Source organism: Sturnira hondurensis, unplaced genomic scaffold (assembly GCF_014824575.4).
Source record: "Sturnira hondurensis isolate 20B ecotype Veracruz unplaced genomic scaffold, ASM1482457v3 Scaffold0018525, whole genome shotgun sequence".
Lineage (NCBI taxonomy): Eukaryota > Metazoa > Chordata > Mammalia > Chiroptera > Phyllostomidae > Sturnira > Sturnira hondurensis.
Genome location: NW_028091156.1, coordinates 12463898 through 12479546, shown reverse-complemented (window position 1 = coordinate 12479546; position 15649 = coordinate 12463898). Strand labels below are relative to the sequence as shown.

At 38.6% G+C, this 15649-nt stretch overlaps 1 protein-coding gene across 2 annotated transcripts in view; it reads left to right on the top strand.

Annotated features, from left to right (window-relative positions):
* Window positions 1-8422: 8422 nt before the first annotated feature.
* Window positions 8423-15649, top strand: part of KMO (kynurenine 3-monooxygenase) — a 42334-nt gene continuing 35107 nt past the window's right edge. For both annotated transcript variants that reach the window (XM_037069326.1, XM_037069325.1), the window contains exon 1: window positions 8423-8583. In XM_037069326.1, coding sequence (XP_036925221.1) covers window positions 8509-8583 — 75 coding nt within the window. In that variant the 5' untranslated portion in view covers window positions 8423-8508. The remainder of the gene's footprint in view (window positions 8584-15649) is intronic.

Sequence of the window (15649 nt, the reverse complement as noted above, 5' to 3'; positions counted from 1 at the left end):
GCAGTTTGATTCCTGGTCAGGGCACATGCCTGGGTTGCAGGCCAGTTCCCAGCAGGGAACACATGAGAGGCAATCACACATTGATGTTTCTCTCCTTCTCTCCTTCCCTTGCCCTCTAAAGACAAATAAATAAAATCCTTAAAAAATAAAAATAAAAGAAATAACAAATTACTAATAATGAAGTGGCATTTTCTTCCCCTTTATCAATTACAATGATTTCCCATCTGCAAAAGCAATATATAGTTCCAATTTTATTTAAATGAAATGTGTAGTCGTTTGAAACAATATTATCAGTATGTGGTTATGGGCTGTACAAACGATTGAAATTTGGCAAATACTGGCTTTGTTCACTATTTTCATTACTTAATAAGGAAAATGTAATGTGTCTTAATAAAGAAATAATTACTGTTAAAATAAATTTCTAAACCCAATATGAAACCACTCCTGGCCAGAGTGTCATGTCAGCACAGAAACTCGGGTGACTTTTGTGTCTTTGTAGACTTGTGTCTTTGTGGACTTGACCAGAAATGCAGTATATTCAGTTGGCCAGTGTCCAAACTCCAAACCAATTCTGGGCGTCTCACACCAAATAAAGATGATTACATGGCCCCAGCCAATCAGATGTTTCTATTTCTCTCCTCCTTGTTTTTTATTCTTTATCTTCTAAAAGTTTCTTGCCTTCTCCCCTTATTTGGCAGTTCTCCAAAAGAAGGCAGTCCATTTCATGAAGTGTCACATTGTATCACCTAAATTGTTCTTCATTCATCATTTTTTTAATAATCATTACTTCACAATGAATAGGTAATGTAATGCTTTTAAATCAATGGTTGATGCCGGCCATCTTCATTTTGAAATGCGACATTTCGCTATGGAAAATAACGTTTTTATTTTGCTTAGAGGTTTGTGGGGGTTTCTAATTTGAACTTTGCCTGACAACAGTATTGGCCTGCTTTCTTCCTGTTGATTTTTGAGTGGTGTGTCCATGTGTCCCTTTCAATTTGCTTTCTGTCCACATTGATGTCCTGCCATGAGGGCCAGTGAAAAATGCAATGATTTTCTCTTTATTCTAAATCTCAACCCCTTGTTGACAAAATTGGCAGTAAGTTTCAATTCTTATCAGTCAAAATATTCTCATTATTCTAAATTCTAATATTCTCATTATTAGACTTTGAAGAGTCTAATTTAGAATACCTCCAGGTCTGAGAGACTACTAAGGGATTTCTTAGAGGAAATTATATTAATAAGATATTTAGATAATTGGGGGAGAGGTTGGGACTGAATTTATGGTGTTTAGATAATTCAGTAATAAAAAGGGCAATTATTAAATTGAGAAATAAAAATAGTTGTATTTTGGCCCTGGCTGGTGTGGCCTGTGAACCAAAAGGTTGCCAGTTTGAGTCCCAGTCAGGGTACATGTCTGAGGTGCGGGCCAGGTCCCCAGTGGGGGGCATGTGAGAGACAACCACACATTGATGTTTCTCTCCTTCTCTTTCCCTCTTCCTTTCCCTTTATCTAGAAATAAATATAAGCTTTTTTTTAAAAAAAAAGTTGTATATTGCAAGAAAGAGAAAAAGCATCATTAAATTTGGCCATAGTTGTGCTAAATCAAATATGAAATTTAGTTCTAACTGAAATTATGATATAATTATATTAAAAGAATGGAGAGATAAAAAGACATGAATCCTCAGTGTCAGTAGTGAGAAGTCATGACTTAAAGCCACAAACTAAAATAAAACAAGAAGTACTCATATTGGCATGCTAATTGGACATTTTGGACACGTACACCCTGCAGTTAGAAATGAGGGTTCTGCTCAGGGACAAATGGCAGAGAGGTTGAGGGAGCAATTACTGTTTATGCTGAATGTTTTACAGAACTTTTTGACTCTTAGAAACACATACAATGTACAAAAACTTTTAAAAACACCAAAATTAACAGCAACAAAAAAGCTGACCAACTCTCCATTCCCCCAGAAGAGAATAAACAAATCAAATTTTCTAGTAATATGCCATATTCCATATTTTCTCAAGGTCATGGTCCCTGTAATTGTCCACCCTTTTCCCTTCATTATCAGTTTACTTCTCTTTATTGGACCATTGCCTGAAGTCATTCCATAGCTTTGCTGTATTATCTCCCATGTTTAAAACAAAACCAACCAACCAAACAAACAACAGCCATGACTTTGGGTACCATTTCAACTACTTCTGCATTTCTGTGACATATTAGGTCACCACCTCCACCTCACTCCTTGAACTTGCTGCAATCTGTCACATGAGTCCACTGGTACTGCTCATCAGATTCACCAGTGACCTCCCAGATGCAAATCCAACAGACAGTTCTCTACATTTATGGCTACACGGATGCAACAGACACTTCTTTCCTTTGGCAAAAATCTTCTTGATCTTTGCAATCTGAGCTCTCTCTCCCACTTTTTATTGGCTATTCCTTGGTAATCTTCCAGATCCTCACTTGTGAATGAGGAAGTGCCCAGGGCTCAATTCTAGACCGGCTTTTCTTATTCTTCTTTAAACTAAAAAGAAGTGTTTTAGCCCTGGCTGGTGTAACTCAGTGGATTGAGCGCGGGCCTGCGAACCAGAGTATCGGGGTTCCATTCCCAGCCAGGGCACATGCCCGAGTTGTAGGCCAGTTCCCAGCAGGGGACGCAAAAGAGGCAACCATACATTGTATTTCCCTCTCTCCTTCCCTTTCCTTCTAAAAGATAAATAAATAAAATCTTTAAAAAAAAGAAGTAACTATTTTTCAATTAAAAAAACCCCCACAAGCTTCTTAGTGAACCTCAGGTTTGAGTTAACCAGAATCCTAACTTTATGCCACGTTAAAAGATCCATTCTTGTTTTATTTAAATATTTACTTCTTTTTCTATTCATCCCCTACACGTGTTCTCCTTTGAGACCCCCAGGAAACTATTATAGTATGTTTATTTTGTATCATTTTTATTCACGTGTATTCTTATAAAGTATATACGGTTGTTTTGTGTATTTGTAAAATTTCACGTAAATAATCTTAAAATACACACACTATTCTCTTTCTCATCCTCTATCCATTTTCTAGGTCAATTTTCTCTCCGTGGGTGAGTTACTCATTCATAGTTTTTGGCAAAAATTTTATGCCGATGTACTGATGAGTCCAGACTTACTTTTCTAGCCCTGACTTCTCCTCTGTGTTTCAGATTCAAATATCCAACTGGATACTTAACATTTATATTTTAATTCTCTATCTCAATACTCACATCTCAAACATAATATGCCCAAAGGATAAGACTCAGTTACCACCCCCATACCATTATTTAATAGGCAGCATATGGTACCATCAGTTACTCAAGGCAGAAACATGGGGGCTTTTGTTTCTTGAATCCTGCCCCTGTTCCCCAACATGTGCATATACTACACCCAATTTCCCAGCAAATCCTGGCCATTCTGCCTCAAAATCATACCTTGAGTCCATCTACTTTTCTCCCCTTCATTTCCACTAATACTTCTTTGGTCATCAAATAAGTATATAAATAAACCAGGTTTTATAAGAGTAAATTTCATATCATGGCAAATGCAGTAAAAAATAAACAGGACCATATTTAGAGAATAATGGGATAAGTATGTCTTTTTAATAGAATGATCAAAATAAGGACGGTGTGACTCATGCTCTGGCTTGCAGTGCCCACAGCGTCATGGCTGAGACATGAGACAAACTCACACGGAGTACCGAGTCCTGTGGAGGAAAAGGGACGGCATGGCTACTCCCTCAAGGGGGGAGCGCCCAGACCCTTGCCTAGACAGGCTTTTATTGTTTTGTTTTGTTTTTTTGCATAGGAGTTCAGGTGCAACTTATTAATCATTGTCAGGCAGTAAACAGTAGATAGCAAAGAACTATTAGGGCTTTTTCTAAGTCGGGTTCTATCAGGTAAAAGGCTACAGAACTTGGGGAAAACAAACTCATTTTCTGCCTGAGCCTTTATCATTTAACTAAGAGCATTCCTAGCAAAGCAGGCTTCACAGGATTTTACATATCCTTTCTCAGGCCTGATCACCCAGGGAGCCTGCCACTGCTAGCACTGGGCTGCACCACCCTCAGTTATTGTTTTCAGGCTTAAGCCAGGCAGAGGAGGCAGATAGCCGAGGAATTCTCAGAGAATTCTTGCAGACAGACTGAGGACTCAGGCTTCATCAAAGCCGAGGTGCAAGGGTCCACCACCCCCTTTCTCCATAGCCCCCCAAGTCCTTCCCTGGGGCCTCCATATGGTCGTGCCTGACTTAGGTCGTCCCTCCCTTGAGGAATCTCATCTATCATTGGCTAACCAATCAAGCATTGGGGGCCAGTTATGGATGAAGTCAATGTAGCAGAAGCGGCGCTCCTGCCAGGGAGATAAGCTTTGTCTCCTTAGTGGCTTACGGTCTGAAGGTCGCTCACTCAGCCTTAGCCATGGCGGTGTGGGTGTTACAGCTCCCGAAACCAGGCAGGGCGGTTCCCAACAATGGTGTATTTGACTGGAGACCTAAACACTGAGAGAAAAGATGGGAGGAGAATATTCGGGCAGTGAGCAAAGTGCCCAGTGAAATGAATAAACATTTATTGAGCAAGCTGAGTTCATTGAACAGGGTGAGGCAATATTCTGTTAATGTCAAAAGAATAAGAATGATGAAAACAACAGAGCAAATATTGTGTGCATTAGTCTCTGCCATTAATGCTGATTTGTTGAATTTATGAACAAGTAAAAAGAAGTGGAAATACTCAAGAGCCTCCTGTAACACTGTAAAGGATGCTCCTCTTGCATTTTTAAACTCTTCAACTGAACCTTTTTTTCTAAGATCTTATTTATTTATCTTTAGAGGGGAAGGGAAGGAGAGAAGGAGAGAAACATCTCTCCTTCTTAAAGGAAGGAGTGTGGTTGCCTCTCATGTGTCCCCTGCTGGGAACTGGCCTGCAACCCAGGCATGTGCCCTGACTGGGAATCAAACCGCAATTGTTTGGTTCACAGGCTCGTGCTCAATCTACTGAGCTACACCAGCCAGGGCTCAACTGAGTCTCTAAAAAGGCCACATTTAAAATTGAAGCATACAGGACAGTTGAAATCAAATGGTTGAAAAAAGATACAATATGTAAATGCTAACTAAATATAGAAAGGTAATATTGATATCAGACAGTTAAACTTCAAGGCCAAAATTGCTCCTTGAGATAAAGAGATTGCTTCATAATAATAAAAGCTTTATTTTGCTAGTAACATAGCAAGTTTAAATGTGGTTTGGTCTATATTGAGAGAAACTCTGAGGAAATAAGTACCAATCACACCATAGATTTTTTTACACATACAGTGTATTCTCTGACTACGGTGAAATTTTTCTAGAAATCAATACCAATTGGATATCTAGGAATTCTATCTATTTGGAACTTGAATACATTTCTCTTCTACATTGTACTGTAGAAATTACTAGCCAGCACACTAAGGCAATCATTTAATCAATAGGAAAGAAAGAAAAAAACCTGTTGTTATCATTATAATAAAAAAAGTAAAAGAATCTAAAGATTATTAGAATTAGTAAGAGAGTTCTGCAGTGTTACTGGATATAAACTCAACAAACAAAAATACATTGTATTTCTACATACTATCAACAGCAGAAAATTAAATTTAAGGTATAATTTACAATAAAATAAAAATATTACTAAACTAGAAATAAATCTAAAAGGGGCATATATAAAACTTCGAGAGAACTTGGAGAAAATCCAAACCAAAGGAGAGAGAAAAATTTTTAAAGATTGAAAAACTCAACATTCCACATATGTTATTCTTTCCAGAAATGTTCATAACTTCAAAGCAATCCCACTAAAAAAATCTCAAGAGAGCCTTTTTGTTTTTATTTTTTCTTGGTGGAATTAACAAAGCAATTCTAAAACTGAGATGAGAATGCAAAGCATTAAAACAAGGGTCAAGAAAATTACGAAGAAGCACAAAGCAGGCAGAATTGCTTAAGCTGTCAAGGCTCATTTTAAAGACACAGTAATTTGCCTGTGGAATTGGCACTGGAGCAAGCGAGTGTTGGACAGATGAAATAGAACAGAAGCCTAGAACCAGACCCACACACGTGTGAGACAAAGGCAGTCATGGGGGGAAAAAAGTCTTTTTATTCAGGAGCACTGGGGAAAATTGGGTATTCACTTGGAAGAGAAAATAAAATTTGGGCTCTTACGTGTAAAAATTAACTCCATGTCAATTATAGACCTAAAAATAAAAAGTACATGATACATCTTTTAGAAGACAATGCAGAAGAACAGCCCTATGATTTCATGATTATAAAAAATTATAAAACGTGATATGAAAAGCAGTAGTCAAAAAAGGGACAAAATGGATAAATCCAAATATGTTAAAACTAAGAATATTTTTTCATCGAAAATCACTGCTAAGAAAGCAAATAGACAACACATATACAAATAAAACTTATAGTCTTACAAGAAAATATTGGCCACATGTATAAAGAATAAAACGTATATTCAATGTCATTTGTCAATTGAGAGAGACTACTCAAAAAACAAGAGGCACTTGTACGAAAGAAAGAAGCGAGTTGGGGAGAAGCAGGTGGAAAGGTGCTCAACTTCATTAACAAAGAGCAAAAATGAATAGGAAGGGCAGTGCCAGCTCTCCAGACCTGCAGGAAGTAGAAATCCCCTGTCTGCAGTGGAAGTCAGTACGATCCTTCAGAACAACTTTGGTCTGATTAGGAAGGTCATGTGTTAACCATATGTGTGTTAACCATATATGAATTCTAAAGATCCTCGTACACCATGGGCACTACAGTGTATAGATGTGATTGGCTGTGGAGGTAGTACTACTCATAATATTGAAAAAACTGGAAGCACCCAAACGTCCATCAACAGAATGGAATACCAACACGTGGAAGTGAGAATGAATGAACGACAGCTACAAGAACAACACAGATGGATCTCAAGAAGCACGGTAATGAGAAAAAGAAGCAAACTGAAAAAAAAAGGAAAAGCATGAATTCATTGAGAGTAAAGCTTAAAAGGAGGCAAAACTGTCTTGCAGATGCAGGTATGACAGTAAAATTATAAATAAAAGCAAGGAAATGTAAAGTCGGGGTGACAGTTGCCAGAAGACACGGGTGCAGATGTCGGGGGTTCTGACAGTGTTCTTTTCCTGGGCCTGGCTCATGGTCAAAGCGGAGCTTGCTTTATAGTTAAGTGATTGTGCTGTACAGTCGTGCTTTATGTACTTTCTTTTTTGTGTTGTAGACCATAATTTAAAAAAGTGAATGAAACTGTTTTCTATATATTGACACTAAGAATTATTGAAAATAATTAGTGAAAATAATTCTATGTGTTGTAAAATGAAGAAAAAGTTGTGGAAAATGTGTCAAAATTGCTACTATATGCAAAGAAAGGAAGGAAGGAGGGAGGGAGGGAGGGCAGAGATGTTTGTAGAATAGGGTAACCAACACCAAATAGTGGCTGTCTATGGGCAGAAAAGAACAGGCAGCCAAGGAACAGGGTTGTAAGAATGACTTTTCATCGTTTTTTGTTTTAAACGCTTTATCATGTGAATGAATAAATAAAATATCTGATTAGCAAGAAAGTTTTCTAGCAACTCCATACTTATCCACAAGGGGTCACTATTGAACGATGTGTAACTGAAGCTCTTAATCAGGGAAAAACCGTTCTTAATTCTCCTTATTCTCATTAGGAAGTGAAGAAGCGTCATCTTTTATTTATTTAACACCAACCACATCATCTTAAAAATAATAAGATATATTTAAAATAAGATGAAAGAAGACAAAGAAATGGAGAGATAATATGAAGCCAGGAATGAGTTTACAAGAAGCATATTATTAATCATTTCCCCTAGCGATAATGCACAAATAAGAGTCTAAGGTTTCCAGCATCCAATGTTAGTGGGAGATGGGGTGCAGGAAGGAAATACCAGTTTACACAATTCAAAATCTTTCTGGGAGAATACTAAGAGTAGGCAAAATATTTTTTCCTGATAGACTCTGTTAAAGACAATCTGTGAGACCACTTTCATTGAACTTCCTGACACGTCTTAATAAGAGAAATACTTAATAATTCATTGATGAAATTATGCCATCTCACTCTCAAAAGGAAGTTTAAGATGCTTTGGGATGTCCAACAAGGGGAATTTCGTTCATGGTTCGTTATGAATGAGAATGAAAGTAAGAAAGTTACAAAATACGTGCCTTAGAAAAAGGAGAAGGAAAGTCCTAAGACTGTGATTCAGAAATTGGGTGTCTACGCGTTAAGATAAAGAGTGCCTCCACTTCGCTGAATTTTTCAAAATGTGGTTAATGCAATGCACTTGCTTTTTTTTTTTTCTTGAAGCAGAGTCGATTGTTTTTTGGGCTGACAAGGGGTTAAATGCCACATCTTAGCTTAAGAGGAATTAGCTGGCTGGCTTCCGCAGTATAAAGGCTGGGGCAGACCTGAGTGTAGGAGCTAAGGTCTCCTCTGTGACAGGAGCTACACGGGTGATGGAAGACGCTTCGACAGTCATGGATTCATCTGACTTCCAAAGGAAAAAAATTGCTGTCATCGGGGGTGGCTTGGTAAGCATCTATTTGGATAGTATTCCTGTTGGTGCCATTAGAGAACGATCATTAGCCTTGATGATTATTATGACTCGTTTGTACAAATCGTTCATTTGCCTCTGAAAACTTTTCTTATGTTGAAATAGATGTACTTAAAATATATCATTAGTTTTAACTTGCTCTCTTCCAGGGAAGGTATTTTAATTCCATTAAACACAAAGGTGTCTGTTTTCCCTCATCATTTTGATTTAACATGTTCGAAAAAACAGAAAATTAAACTCATCAATTCCCAAGGTGGCTGTTTTTTTTTAAATTACTGTAAATAGTCATTTTGATGAAAACATTCGCCTCACTTTGGTTACTAACTCGGTGTATACTGTCTAATCAGAATAAAAGTGTTAAGAAACATGAAGCTAATGCAAACTTAACATTGTTGGGCCCTCGCTAGTTATTTGAGGGATTGGAATTGATACCTATTTGGTCACCCCAGGCAGGGCAGTGCGGCGCTCCCTCACTGAGCAGGTGAGGTGACCTCCAAGGGACATGCTCTCCGTGTGGCAGGACACAGTAGGGGGTCTCTCTGCTTCCATTGTCCTCGTACCAAAGCCAGTTCTGTTTAACACAGGACTGCCTCAGTGAACTGTATTTTTTCCTTCTCAGCAGAATATCCCCCTTAGTTAAAGTTTAATCATTTTGTTTTCTCCTTTGGTTTAACCATTTGTAGGCTGTTAGCTCATAGATGTTCATTCACTTGTTTATTTACTCAACAAGCATATACTGAAGTCCTAGTGTGTACCAGAGACTGTTCTAGGCAGTGTATAAATTAGTGTATTTAATACCCCTGTGTTTACATGGTGTACTCTAATTTTGTCTTTGCTTCTGCCTTCCTTATTCCTCCCCCAAGTACTATGACATTTCTTGTAGCATTTTTGCTTCTGAATTACAAATGCTAAGAAATGCCATGGTATGCCGTGTTAGTCAATGCATGTGACATACGTTGCCATTTCTTCCTACCGGGCTTCAGTCCAATTCTTTTCTAGCAAGATTTTGCGTAAAATGAGAATTCATGTGTTATACAGCACCTACTGAGCACCTGCTATGTACCAACATTGTTTTAGACACTGGAGTTTTAATGGTGAAATAATTTCAGTGAGAGCGCTAGGAAAGAAAGACAAAAGAAGTACTGCTGCTGTAGAGTGTCTTAAAGAGTATCTGGTTAGCATGTGGTCAGGGACAGCCTCTTCTGAAGAAGGGACAGGTGACAAGAGACCCGAATAATGAGAAAGAAGCCGCCCTGTGAAGGGCTACAGAAAGATCACTTCAGGCAGAGGGAACAGCAAGAAGAGAAACCGTGAAGTGATAAGGTGCTGGACACATTCAAGGAACAGGCAGAAGGGTAGAAAAAATGCGGCTGCAGAGACTGAGAGAGCCATACCTCCCCCATCTCAGAGGGCAAGGCAAGTGATCAGATTTTATTCCAGGCACAATGGAGAGTCATTGGGGGGGCTTTAGGGAGGAAGGTGAGCTGTGGTTTTTGAAGATTTCTCAGCCTGTTAGGTAGAGAAAGCCTGGGAAAATTACGACGAGACAGGATAGACCAGTTTATTCCCCACAGAAGGTTTTTAACTTCGTGAGTCTAATAGTTGTCTTATTTGGGGGTCCTGCTGCCTTTTCTTTTATAAAGGCTACTGATGAGGACCCCGGTTCCTGGGGTCCGACACATTGTGGATGAGGCGCGAGAAATTCACATAGACTACCGAGACCTGTGGAAGAAAAGGGACAACATGGCTTTTCTCTCAAGAGGAGAAAAGTATGCTATTCATTTTTTAAAAGAAATCATGAAATATAGAGCTTACTACCCTTTAAAAAAGAAATATCTTGTGGTCCTGGCTGAATAGCTCAGTTGGTTAGAGTGTTTTCCTGGTGCACCAAGGTTGTGGGTTTGATCCCTGGTCAAGGCACATAAAAGAAGTAACCAATGAATGCATGAATAAGCAGAACAACAAATCAATCTCTCTCTCTCTCTCTCTCTCACCAAGATCAATTAAAAAACAACTTAGAAAAGAAATATTATGTGTTTCATACACATAGAAAATGTTAACACTGGTTCTCTCTGGTTGTAAGATTATGGGTGATTACTTTTTCCTTTTCATTTATCTGTATTTTTAAGTGTTTATTAAAAAGCACTGGATTCTTACTAAGTATCAGGTACTATGGTTTGTACCAGAAATAGACTGATAAAATACCAGTCATACAAACAACATTACTCTCTGGGCACATACATCCTTTTCTGAGGAAATCAGAAAGGATGTAAATAAATAATTCAGTTCATTTTGAGAGATGTTAAAGTGCATATATATATATATATATATATGTACATACATTCATAGGGCTACAGAAGAAAAGGCAGATAAGTCTTTTGGAGGAAAGAGGTGTCAAAATTGCACTGGAAGAAATAAAACTCACTATTTACAGATGAAATTATACATAGAAACCCTACAGACTCCATCAAAAAAACTGTTAGAACTAATAAATTTAGTAAAGTTGTAGGATTCAAAAATCAATACAAGGAATCTTTTGTATTTCTATACGCTAGTAGCAAACAATCAGAAAAAGAAATTAAGAAAACGATCCCATTTACAATTGCATAATAAAGCATAAAATATAAGAAAAAATATAACCAAGAAGGTGAAAGACCTCTATATTGAAAATTAGAAGACACTGATGAAAGAAATTAAAAACAAACACCTGCATAAGAAAGAAATGAAGGGAGGTAGAAAGGGAGATGGGAGAAATGAAGGAAGGAAGGAAAGAAGGAAGGAAGGAAGGACTAAAGATATCAAATTTGAAGGAAGGCTAAACATTTTTCAGATATATTTAATATAAGGCAGGAAATGATAGTTTGGACAAAAGGAACATTATACTTAAATGCACGTGCATATAAAAATGCATGGTATATTAAGGAAATATATACTGATTTTGGTATGTACACCTCTTACAGATATTGCATGGGAATAGCAAGAAATGAGCTAGAGAGAGAGAGGCTGGGGTCACGTGTAAGAACCCTTTATGTCCTGTTGAAAACTTGAGACTTTTCTGAAGACTTCTGACAGCCGATGAAGGATTTAACACAGAAAATGCCTCATCCAATTTCCATTTCAGATGATGCCTAGTGAGGAGTTTGGCTTGAACAGGTAGAGACGGAGGGACATGGCAGGGACCAGAGGGGTATCAGAAAACCATTGCAGTGGTTTTCCTGGCAGAGGGTAATGAGGGCCCTGTGAAAGGAGGGTGTGGGTAGGAGATCTATGCTGAGAAAGACTCAAGAGGAACAACCAATAGCATCTGTTGCCTAATTAAATTCGTATTGGTGGGTAGAAAGGGCTAGTAATGTTCTCCAAGGTATCCTGGTTGGGCGAAACCGTGGGCGAGCCGCCGCTCTCTGAGATATGGAATGTGAAAGGAGAAGCTTTTGAAGGCTGAAGGGTGAGAATGAGTTGAATCTGACAGATGGGAGATGGAGATGTCTGTAAGGCACCCAGGCAGAGAAGTCGGAAGTCAGAATTCAGAGAGAGCCGGAGGACGGAGAAAAAGTCCTCAGCCAGGTTGCCTAACACCCCCGCAGCAAGCGTATGGGACATTCACCTTATCGTCATCAAAGGAGAAAAGAATCAAGACTACTTAGCCTTAGGGACGAAATCCAGGTGAAATCCATGTCAGAGAGTCCAGGGTAAGAATTAAATAATAAAGTAGTATACTTGGCGTGCCGCATTCAATGCTAGCCGATGTCACAGTTGCTAACTAAGAACGAAGACATTTTTATGTGCTTATGCCGTAGTAAGTGCAGTTAACAGTATAGTTCTCTTTCCATTCATGGGTCCAAAGATTCAATTCTTGATCCACAGGCCGGTGCTCAATCCAGAGCCGTATCAGCCAGGGCCAAAGGTCAAATTCTTGAGACCAAATTCTAATTCTGTGAGTAGGAGGCATAAACAGGCTTTTTAAAAGTCATTTGGTGACAAACTCAGATGAAATCTTAGGGAGAGTTCTATATGCTTTATTAAGTTCTATATGTTGACAAGTTGACACATTTTTTAAAATTTATTTATTTATTTATCTTTAGAGGGGAAGGGAAGGAGAGAACGAGAGAAATATCAATGTATGGTTGCCTCTCGAGAGTCCCCTGCTGGGAACTGGCCTGCAACCCAGGCATGTGCCCTGACTGGGAATTGAACTGCGATCCTGTGGTTCACAGGCCTGTGCTCAATCCACTGAGCTACACCAGCCAGGGCTATAGTTGACATGTTGATGTATTTTTAACATTACATTACCAGACTAATTTCAAACACAATACAATAAAGAGGTATAAAATGCATATGATTTTAATCATCTTGATGCCCCTCCTATTAGGGTCAGCATTTACAAACAATCAGAGCTAGAGAGGTCACCTGGGAAGCAGCAGAACTTTAGTGAATCCTAGTATTATATAAAACTGTCGCAGCTGAATGCCCAGGAAGGAAATCTAATCATGGTCATTACAAAAAAGTTTTTATATAATGTTTTTAATTGGTAACCTAGGCATCAATCATGGGCAGGGTGGGGCCAAAAACATGGCCTATAAAGAAGGAAGTAAGGGAAAACAGAAGAAGAAAATGAAAAAGGAGAAGAACAGAAAACTGGGTATATCTATAATTATGTAACCAAGGAGTCTCCTCAGAGCTCTGCTTGTGCACCCAAAGGCTAGACCACTTGTTAATAAAACTTTAATTTTACAAATTATGTTATGGCCAAAAGAGTTTACTAGTCTGGACTTTTGGTGCTTCAAAACAAATTGAGAGACTTCAGAATTGCTCAGGTCCTTAAGAGAACTGTCCTATCTTTACCAAAGCTTACTTCCAAGAAGTGGCACCTTGAACGTGTTTACTGCTCCCAGCAGTCTCCCCTCCCCACTGTCTTCACTTCTCTCTACACTCTCTTCCTTATTTAGTCTCAGAACCAGCTGTGCATTCTGTGAGGGTTTGTGGTGGGTTCCGAGTGGCGTACACACATTTTCCTTCCCATTTATATCTTCATAGTAGTTTTACTGTTTTTTTTTTTGCTGGTGGAACAACAAAGTTACCGACAGTTATTCCTGATTAAGCACCCTTTACAGAAAGTGAGAAGAGGAAATAAATTAGAGTCTAAATGTACTCTTTTAGCCACATGACTAATCCTTCTAGCTGAAACTCTGTCACATCCACCGATATTTTTTTTCTTTTAGTTTTATTTAAATCTCAGTTACAGAGAAGTAGAATTATCATAATCTTGATCATGAATGTCTTGGTTGGCCTTCTGAAATAGTAAATAAGTGAATTCCTTTGAAAACAGTTAAATTAGAAAATTTTTCATACATTTCATGATTTAAATAAGGATTGACATGGTTTTTTTTTAATTGCCATCACCAGTCTATAGAAATTGAATAATATGAAGAAAGTTAGGTAGTCGCAGTATTGGTGAATGGCAAGAGGAGATTCAAGAACTGAACCATAGGAATATTTTTTCAAAGAATACCTAAGAGCTTAGATACTAAGGTACCTTGGAGCAGAGGAGTAAAAATAGGTGTGAACTAAATAGATGAAGCCTCAGGCTCTTCTCTGTCCGCCCTGGCCTGACATGAAGGGAAGACCATGTGAAGAGACATCAGGAGAGAAGGACCTTCTACAAGCCAAGGAGTGAGGCCTGGAACAGCTCCTGCCCTCCCAGCCCTCAGGAGGAACCGGCCCTGCTGACACCTTGATCTTGGACTTTCAGCCTCCAAAGCTGTGAGACAACAAGTATCTGCTCCTTAAGCCAGCAAGCTTGTGGTACTTTGAGAAGACAGCACTAGGAACTGAATACAAAGAGCTTATCGTGGTTGAAAGCTACATCCTTGGGTGATTTGATGGTAATTTCTCCTGTTCAACCCACTGCATTGCGACCGATTTTGCGTGAACTCAAAAAAGAGATCTGGGTAGGCGATGTGAGTTTTTGCATCTCCATGGATGAGGAAGATGGACTAGGATGCAGGTTTGAGATTCTCCAACATTATATTGAAATGGGAAAAACTTCCTTTGAAGGGGGAAAAAAGGGAAAGCCCAGAGGTGCATGAAAAAAAAGCAGATAATAAAAAACGGTGTTGGCGTTTCAAGAAGAGAGACTGGTTAACAGCATTGATTGAATGTGGCTGAACATTCAAGGGTGATCATTGAATATGGATGATCTTACCCAATTTATGTTGCTGGTGATGAGGTAGCAGATAAATCACAGCAACCTATATAAAGCTTTAAGGAAGTCAACACTGTAAAGCTTTGAAAAGACAATAGACAAAATATTCTTCACAATGTCACAGTGGGGAAAGACTTAAGAAGATTCCCAAAGGCATTAACAATAATGTAAAACATTGATAAATGTGACTACCTGAAATGAAGAGCTTCTCATCTGTAAAACATACTACAGAGTTTAAAAAGCCAGCCACACAATAGAAGATATTTGCAATATTTAAAAATGACAAAGACTCTGTACTCAGATCTATAACCAACTGTTGGAACCAATAGAAAAAAAAAGTCACCAACCCAGTAGAAAATAGGCAGGAGACTTTGCAGACACTTTATAAAAAAGGAGATTGAAACAGTCAATCAAGCCCTGGCTGGCATAGCTCAGTGGATTGAGCACGGGCTGCAAACCAGACGATTGTGGTTCAATTCCCAGTCAGGGCACATGCCTGGGTTGCAGGCCAGTTCCCAGTGGGGGACACATGAGAGGCAACCATACATTGATGTTTCTCTCCTTCTCTCCTTCCCTTCCCTTCTAAAGATAAATAAATAAAATCTTTAAAAAAATCACTCTGGGTGATATTCAAAAGAGCCTTAAAAAAAAGAAAGTCAACCAATATATGAAAAAGTGTTCACCTGTTTAGTTACCAGACATATGCAAATTAAAACACTCCTCCCCATCATACCCTCCAATTGCAATGTTTAAAAGTTTGAAAATACCAGGTGCTGGCAAAGATGAACTCCCACAAGCTGCTGGCTGGAAAACACATTATTGCAAAATGTTGGAACACATG